The 9,145-nt window shown below is 33.2% G+C and overlaps 1 protein-coding gene across 1 annotated transcript; it reads right to left on the bottom strand.

The window, feature by feature from the left end:
- Nucleotides 1-5,789: 5,789 nt before the first annotated feature.
- LOC107479746 (protein ALP1-like) lies at nucleotides 5,790-6,959 on the bottom strand. Its single transcript, XM_016099851.3, has 3 exons — nucleotides 6,630-6,959; nucleotides 6,322-6,544; nucleotides 5,790-6,238 (listed from the first exon to the last, which is right to left on the bottom strand). Exons 1-3 carry the CDS (start codon nucleotides 6,915-6,917, stop codon nucleotides 5,790-5,792), a joined length of 960 nt encoding a protein of 319 aa, XP_015955337.1. The 5' UTR covers nucleotides 6,918-6,959.
- Nucleotides 6,960-9,145: the final 2,186 nt, after the last annotated feature.

Below are 9,145 nucleotides of genomic sequence, written 5' to 3'. Positions count from 1 at the left end.
AAAAAGAAAAAAAAGAAAAAGAAAGAAATAAAGTTGTGATCCAAGGCAACAAGAGTGTGCTTAAGAACCCTGGACACCTCTAATTGGGGACTTTTAGCAAAGCTGAGTCACAATCTGAAAAGGTTCACCCAGTTATGTGTCTGTGGCATTTATGTATCCGGTGGTAATATTGGAAAACAAAGTGCTTAGGGCCACAGCCAAGACTCATAAGTAGCTGTGTTCAAGACTCAACATACTTAACTAGGAGAATCAATTAACACTATCTGAACTCTGAGTTCCAAGAGAAGCCAATCATTCTAAACTTCAAAGGATGAAGTGAGATGGCAAAACTGTTCAGAAGCAAAAAGCTACAAGTCCCACTCATCTAATTAGAATTAATATTCATTGATATTTTAGAATTTATAGTATATTCTCTTCTTTTTATCCTAATTGATTTTCAGTTGCTTGGGGACAAGCAACAATTTAAGTTTGGTGTTGTGATGAGCGGATAATTTATACGCTTTTTGGCATTATTTTTAGGAAGTTTTTAGTATGATCTAGTTACTTTTAGGGATGTTTTCATTAGTTTTTATGCTAAATTCACATTTCTGGACTTTACTATGAGTTTGTGTGTTTTTTTGTGATTTCAGGTATTTTCTGGCTGAAATTGAGGGACTTGAGCAAAACTCTAATAGGAGGCTGACAAAGGACTGCTGATGCTGTTGAAATTTGACCTCCCTGCACTCAAAATAGATTTTCTGAAGCTACAGACTCCAAATGGCGCGCTCTCAACGGCGTTGGAAAGTAGACATCCAGAGATTTCCAAAAATATATAATAGTCTATACTTTATTTGTGATTAGATGACGTAAATTGGTGCTCAACGCCAGTTATATGCTGCATCCTGGAGTCAAACGCCAGAAACACGTCACGAACTAGAGTTGAACGTCAGAAACACATTACAACTTGGTGTTCAACTCCAATAAAAGTCTCTGCACGTGTAACATTCAAGCTCAGCCCAAGCACACACCAAGTGGACCCCGGAAGTGGATTTCTGCATCAATTACTTACTTCTGTAAACCCTAAGTAGCTAGTTTATTATAAATAGGACATTTTACTATTGTATTTTCATCCTGGATGGTATTTTTGATCCTATGATCACGTTTGGGGGCTGGCCATTCGGCCATGCCTGGATCTTTCACTTATGTATTTTCAATGGTGGAGTTTCTACACACCATAGATTAAGGGTGTGGAGCTCTGCTGTACCTCAAGTTTTAATGCAATTACTACTATTTTCTATCCAATTCGATTTATTCCTGTTCTAAGATATTCGTTGCACTTCAACTTGATGAATGTGATGATCTGTGATACTCATCATCATTCTCACCTATGAACGCGCGTGACTGACAACCACTTCCATTCTACCTTAGACCGGGCGCATATCTCTTGGATTCCTTGATCAGAATCTTCGTGGTATAAGCTAGAATTGATGGCGGCATTCATGGGAATCCGGAAAGTCTAACCTTGTCTGTGGTATTCTGAGTAGGATTCCGGGATTGAATGACTGTGACAAGTTTCAAACTCCTGAAGGCTGGGCGTTAGTGACAGGCGCAAAAGAATCACTGGATTCTACTCCAACCTGATTGAGAATCGACAGATGATTAGCCGTGCTATGACAGAGCATTTGGACCTTTTTCACTAAGAGGATGGGATGTAGCCATTGACAATGGTGATGCCCTACATACAGCTTGCCATGGAAAGGAGTAAGAAGGATTGGATAAATGTAATAAGAAAGTAGAGATTCGGAAGGAACACAGCACCTCCATGCACCTATCTGAAATTCCCACCATTGGATTACATGAGTAACTTTATCTTTATTTCCTGTTTATTTTATTTATCTTTTAATTATCTAATCTCCCATAACCACATGGATAAGCCTGACTGAGATTTACAAGATGACCATAGCTTGCTTTATACTAACAATCTCTGTGGGATCGACCCTTACTCACGTAAGGTATTACTTGGACGACCCAGTACACTTGCTAGTTAGTTGTGCGGAGTTGTGACAAAGTGAGATTCACGTTTGAGAGCACCAAATCTTTGGAGCCATTGTTGATGATCACAATTTCGCCTACCAATGGCCACCGAGGAGGAAAACGGAAAAGCTTTCGAATAGGGTGACAAACAAGTCCCCCCGCATATTCTTTGGAGAAAGCACAGTAGTTGTAGCTCACAACCCCCGTCCACTTGCACATCTTTGCATGCATCGAGGACGAGTAATCTTTAAGTGTAGGGAGGTCAATACCGACTTCCGTGAGTTAGTTACTTTCTTTTCAACACCAATTCTTAGTTTTCTTTGTTAGATTAGTTATTGTATTGCATGATAGATGGCATTATAGTTAGAGTTTGTGTATATTTTACCACTACTCTGTTGAAGTAATAATTTCTTTTTCAAGAAACTGCTTTAGGGTATTTGACTAACTTGAATTAAATCTTTTGTGTTAAAATTGCTTGAAGAAATTTATTTTTGGAACATGGTTTTGGAGCTCGAACACACAAAACCAGTAAGTATTTTGAACCTATTTGATTGGTTGCATTTTATCGACCAATATTTTATTTTGGTGTATGTTATTCTCTCTAAAATTGTGATCTTTGTCTTGCTTGATTCTATATTTCCATTGTTTGATGTATGCATGCACTTATATGATTGAGGCCCTTGTTTCACTGAGCTTACATACCCATATGGCCTTACCCTTTCATTATCCTTTGCAAACTAATGTTGAGCCTATTTATCCCATTTGTTCTTTATTTTAGCACATCATTACCTCTAAGCGAAAAACAATAATGTCCTCAATTTGAATCCTTGGTTAGCTTAGACTAGTGAGAATGCTCATGATTTAAGTGTGGGGAAATTGGGTTTCGAGATATTTGGTTTGGGAATTGAGTATGTTAGACTTTTGTGAAAATGTGAAAGAATGTGAGGACATGTTTATGCATTCAATACCTTAATCATATGCATTGAGAAAAACAAAAGAAAAAAATACAAAAAAAAGAGAGAAAAAGAAAAGGAAAAGAGCAAATAAATAAAAAGGGGACAAAATGCCCCAAAGTAAATGTTGGTAGCAATGCATAAGAGTTGTACTCAATTTGGGATGCATGAATATATAGAAAACATAGTTATTGGGTAGTAAGACTTTATATTTTGATTACATGGATTGTCTTAAGTTAGGTGGGAAGTTTAGGTTAATCAAGGATTCAGATTTTAGTCAACTTGACCAATTACAATCCTACCTGGACCCTAACCTCATTACAATCCTTGAAAAGACCTCTTGATATATATATATATTTGTGCATTAAATTATGTTGATTGGTAGATAAAAGAGTAAACCTTAGAAAGTAAGATTAGTAGGGAATTGAGAGACTCAACCCTCAAATACTAGAGTGATTAGAGTGTATATACTTCCAGTGAGGGTTCGATGCTCGATTCTGTGTTCCCGGCTTTCATGAGCTTTCTTATTGCAAGTTTACCTGTATTTCATTTTATGATTCGAATTAATGGAACCCATTTCATATTTGTTCTTGGAGAATTTGATTTACTTTTAACCAAATAAGTAGAATCATTTTTGCATGTAGTTGCATTCATATAGATAGGTTGCATTTAATAAGCCTTACCATTCCTCTTCACTCTTATGGTTTTCTTGAGCTTAGCATGAGGACAGTGTGGGGAGATTGATAAACCGCTATTTTACGATTTATTTTGTACTAAATTGAGTGGATTTTATCCCTTATTCTCACACTTATTCATAGAGTTCGCATGTTTTACATTTTTCTTCCTAATTTTGTGCTATGATTGAAAACATGCTTCTTTGGCCTTAAATTTGCTAATTTTAATCCTCTCTTATTACCATTTGATGTCGTGATATGTTTGTTAAGTGTTTTCAGAGTTTATAGGGCAGGAATGGCTTAGAGGATGGAAAGGAAGCATGCAAAAATGGAAGGAATTGCTAAGTTGTCAATCCTGACCTCTTCATACTAAATCGATCATAACTTGAGTTACAAAGATCCGAATGAGGCAGTTTCAGTTGCATTGAAAAGCTGACATCGGGGCCTTCAAAATGATATCCAATTTACCATAGTTGCCTTGCAGTTAGGTGACGCGCACGCGTGGTATGGCGCATACACATGACCATGATTTTGCCAAGCGATGCGTGTGCGTTGGCGACGCGTACGCGTGACAAAGCGTCACGTGCTATAGATATCAGAAAACACTAGGGGCAATTTTTGGGATGGTTTTGGCTCAGTTCCAAGCCCAAAAACATAGATTAGAGGCTGCAGAGTGGGGGAATCATGGATTCACACTTTCATTCATACATAATTTTAGGTTTAGATGTAGTTTTCTAGAGAGAGAGGCTCTCTCCTCTCTCTAGGGTTTAGGGTTTCTTCTTCCGATTTCTCTTTAGGTTCAGGTTCAGTTTTCCTTTAAATTTATTTTCTCTTACTTGGTTGGATTTTTAATTAGATTTTTATGTTCTTAACTTGGATTAATCAATTAGAGACTCTTAAGTTATGAAAACTCATTTGTTGATTGGTAAATGAAGATTGCCGGTTAGCTTGTACTTCAGCAAAGCTAGTCTCTCACTTTGCGTTGACTAGGACTTGTGAACTCAGGGTGTGTGTGGTTCAAAGATTAAATTTTATTCCCAAGAATATTATTCCTAGGAATATAATGCCTAGGAATAAAATTACTTGGAATATAAGATTTTCATGTTTGTTTATAAAACTTGATGCATTGGAATATTATATAATAATCTTAGGAATGACTAAATTTTTGTTTGGTTGAGTTTAAATTTCTTAGTCATATTATGTAATATGTCAAAATTACCCTTACTCATTCAAATTAAAATATTAATGACTAAAATTAAATATAAAGCTAATTAAATATTATTATTTTTTACATTATTTTTTTAATTTAAAAAATATCTCTAATAATAAATTTACTAAAATATCCCTAATAATAAATATGTTTAGATAAAATTATTATTGATTCTATTTTTTTTGAAATTTACTAAAATACCCCTAATATCAAATATCTTTAGTTAAATTATTTATTGGTTCTAATTTTTTTAAATTTACTAAAATACCCTTAGTATCAAATATGTTCAAATAAAATTATTATTGATTCTATTTTTTTTAAAATTTACTTAAATACCCCCAATATCAAATATGTTTAACTAAAATTATTATTGATTCTAAATTCTTTTAAAATTTACTTAAATACCCCAATATCAAATATGTTTAACTAAAATTATTATTGATTCAATTTTTTTTAAATTTACTAAAATATTCTATTATTAATTTTAATTTTTTTAAATTTACTAAAATACCCCCAATATCAAATATCTTTAGTTAAATTATTATTGATTCTAAATTTCACTTAATAACAATATGTTTAATTAAAATTATTACTTTTTTTACATTTTGAATTTACAAAAATACTTCTAATAAAAAATTTACTAAAATACCCTTAATAAAAATATATTTAATTAAAATTATTATCGATTCTAATCTTTTCAAATTTACTAAAATACCCCTAATAACAAATATATTTAATTAAAATTAACATTATCACAATTAAATTCACTAAAAAAACATTACTATTATCCAAATGAAAGTTACAAAGAAGTCTCAAAAGTAAAAAATTACTTGCACTAATAAGCATACATGTACAACTCTTATATAAGAACACAAACACATAAACAAAATGAAATCAATGTTACCACAAACAACCTCACACAGAGAAAAATTATTATAATTATCGAGCGTGATGTCTTCTCCTCCATTGGTTCCACATTTCTTGTGCAAGTTGATCTCTCCATCTACCCCAAGCATCACTCGTTTCAATATGGTGGATCGTCTCACCATCTACTCCAAGTATATTTTGATTTTCTATCTCATCAATAGGATCCACAACCATCACTCTTCTAATATGATTATGCAAAAGGCAACAAGCAGTTATAATTCTTCCTTGAGTCTTAATAGGATAAAATGATCTTCCCCTCAAAATTCCCCATCTTGCTTTCAATACTCCAAATGCCCTTTCAATGACATTCCTTGCTTGTGAGTGTTTCATATTAAAAAACTCTTGAGCTGTACTAGGTTGATTATGTGGATTAAACTCACTCAAATGATATTTTTGTCCTCTATAAGGTGCCAAAAATCCTTCACAATTCATATATCCAGCATCACATAAGTAATAATGACCTAGTGTGACATACACAATTGAACAAAATTAATAAAAGATAAAATAGTTACTTTGATAACATATTAAAGTCTCAATAAAATACCTTGGGGAACACTAAACCCATTGCGAAATAGTGCATCTCGCAATACCCTAGAATCCGCAGCTGAACCCTCCCAACCCGCCAGTACGTAGATAAATTGCATATCGGGAGCAACCACTCCAAGCACATTGGTTGTTATGTCACCTTTTCTGTTTCGATATCTAGGCTTATCAGCCTCAAGGACATTGACTTTGATATGAGTACCATCTAAGGCTCCTAGGCAATCCTAAAATCCAAAACAAAGATCAATTAACTCAATCCTAAAGAACACCAACCATATGAGATTTAATAACATTAGCAAAATAAATTACCTTAAACCATTTCCATCGTTCATCCATTTTATCCTGGCTAAATGGTTGAGGTTTCTTCAATAAGAGATTATGACATCTCAAAATAGCAAGCAATACATCATTAAACCTCCTACTAATTGTTTCTTCAGATCTCACAAATTGTCTCTTTATTACTCTAATTTTGACGCCTTGTGCTATAATATGTAAAAACATGGCAACCATTTCTTCCACACCCATATTCCTACTTGGTTCTAACCTTCCAACCCTTTTAAGCATGTTACACAATGCATGAAAAGCACATCTATCCATTCTTGTGTTTTCTATACATGCTAGATCACTAAAATAAATAATTCTATCAACACTAACATCTCTTATTACTTGCCTACTATAACTATCATTCCATTTTCTTTTCTTTTTGTTCAATTGCAATATAATCAAAATATAGCAAATCATCAACAACTTAACTATAAGGTCATTCATTAATTCGAAATGTAAAATCAAGCAGGCAATAACTTTCATCTTCTGTTTGGGATCCATTCTGCAAAATAAAATAAAATAAAATAAAATATTTAGCTAGAAGACTTAACTATTTATTTATTCTATGTAAACACTATGAACCTGCGGAAAGAGGGAGGAGAGGAAGTCTATGAAAACACTTGATTATAGACTAGCTTTACCAATGTAAACAATATAATACATGAGCATTGATCGGCAAAACTCACTCAGAAATCTCATGTCATTCTAACATAAATTGGTGCTGATAACAAAATGAATAACCTGGGAAATACTGTTAATTTATTTAATTCTTACCCCAAAGATAAGAACATATGAAAAAGACATTTCCGTGTTGCTCCAAATATAAGTAAAGTCCCAACAATAGACAAGTTACAACTTGACAAAACAGAATCATAAAACATGGAATGTATGAAAAAGAAGTTTTTATGTTGCTGCAAATGTAAGCTTCAACATAAAACAAATCACATTTTGACAAATCAAATCATGAAATATGGAGCATGGACAGAACTTCATGTACATGAACAGAGAACATCTGTTCAAGTAGAAAACTGGAAAAAAAATATTTGTTGGAATAATGAACAGAAGAAAAACAAAATTGGTGATCGAGCATTAAATTATCCCAGCACCTACATTTGTGATGTTTTATATACAATTTTTAATAAGGGTCTGTCTGTAGTATCATAAAAAATTAAGGTATTTATATGAATAAGGAGCCTGATATTCAATTCCCTTACTTAGAATCATGAATACATGTAAAAATGTGGCCATCACATTGGTAAAATATTTAAACTCCACAAAGTACAACCTCAGAAATATTTCGCATGTTAAATAATCCAAATCTTAAAATATTAAAATATTTAGTTAGAAGACTTTACTATTTATTTATTCTATATAATGATTACTATAGTAGGCTAAAATGTGAAAAGAATAAAGGTAAGAATTACCACTTTATATTTTCCAAAATCTAAATACAATGGAATTCAAAAAAAATATATTAAGCTAACAAAATGAAATAAGAACATCTTCACACAACTCATGAACTGCATTCTTGTGATACCTACTAAACCCAATGCTATGAGTAGATCATATGTAATTCAGATTCCACCATTCTAGCATGTGTAAGAAGATTAACCTGATCAAAATCTTGAAGCTGTTTTACAGCTACTCAAAATACTCATTTCACAAAATTGAACATGCAGAGAATAAAAGTTGGCAAGTTCAAGAACTCTTGTCTTATTGTCAAAATTGGACCACCAAATTTTTCCATTCTCAGAACTTAAATCCAAAAGCACTGTTAAGTCACTAAAGTATTCAGCAGTTTGACGAATCTGAGATGTGATGACTGATAAGCATGCAATGAAGAAGAACAAAAAAAATAATAATAATAATAAATAGTAAAGAGAAGTTAGCAACCTGCCTTGAAGATTAGAGAGGTTGGCAATCTGACGAGGGATATCACCAGAGAGAGAATTGACATTGAGATACAAGTCAGTGAGGTGAGTCAAGGAGGAAATCTCCTTGGGTAAAATTCCACTGAGAGAGTTGAAGTGAAGATAGAGACCAGTCAAGCTCTTAAGACTAGAAATGGCAGCAGGTATGCTTCCAGAGAGACCCTTTCCTTGCAGTGAGATATTCACTACAAGACCTTCTTGGTTGCAAGCCACGCCCTCAAAATGGGAGAAATATCTAAACCTCAAAAATGATTATCTCAGCGTATGCAGGACAAAGTTAACTTGGCTATAGAAATGCATTTGAGAAATTTTACAAAGTGCAGCATACATGAATCATCTTCAGAATACGTCCTCTCAGTTGAATCATATTCTACAATTGGAAGCTGAAAAGGAAGTAGAACATATCAAAATAAAGTGTGTACTTACTACAATATACAAACTGGTTCAGATCAAGAGTAATTCTTCCTTGTTTTGTAGTATCAAATGAATTAAACAGATTCCTGAACGACATAATAAAAGATCCTTATCAGTGAAATGAAAGTTCAACACTAGGTCAAATAAAAATTGCGT

Source organism: Arachis duranensis, chromosome 3, assembly GCF_000817695.3.
Source record: "Arachis duranensis cultivar V14167 chromosome 3, aradu.V14167.gnm2.J7QH, whole genome shotgun sequence".
Taxonomy (NCBI): domain Eukaryota; kingdom Viridiplantae; phylum Streptophyta; class Magnoliopsida; order Fabales; family Fabaceae; genus Arachis; species Arachis duranensis.
Note: the sequence above shows the minus strand (reverse complement) of the source record. Positions and strands in the feature narration are given on the sequence as shown.

What these genes read in the sequence shown, in the direction of transcription:
- LOC107479746 (XM_016099851.3), bottom strand. Translation starts at nt 6,917, where the DNA reads ATGGATAGATGTGCTTTTCATGCATTGTGTAACATGCTTAAAAGGGTT. An exon ending in AACGATGGAAATGGTTTAAG is followed by an intron (nt 6,545 to 6,629) that starts GTAATTTATTTT and finishes TTTGGATTTTAG; the next exon opens with GATTGCCTAGGAGCCTTAGA. An exon ending in TGGGTTTAGTGTTCCCCAAG is followed by an intron (nt 6,239 to 6,321) that starts GTATTTTATTGA and finishes ATGTCACACTAG; the next exon opens with GTCATTATTACTTATGTGAT.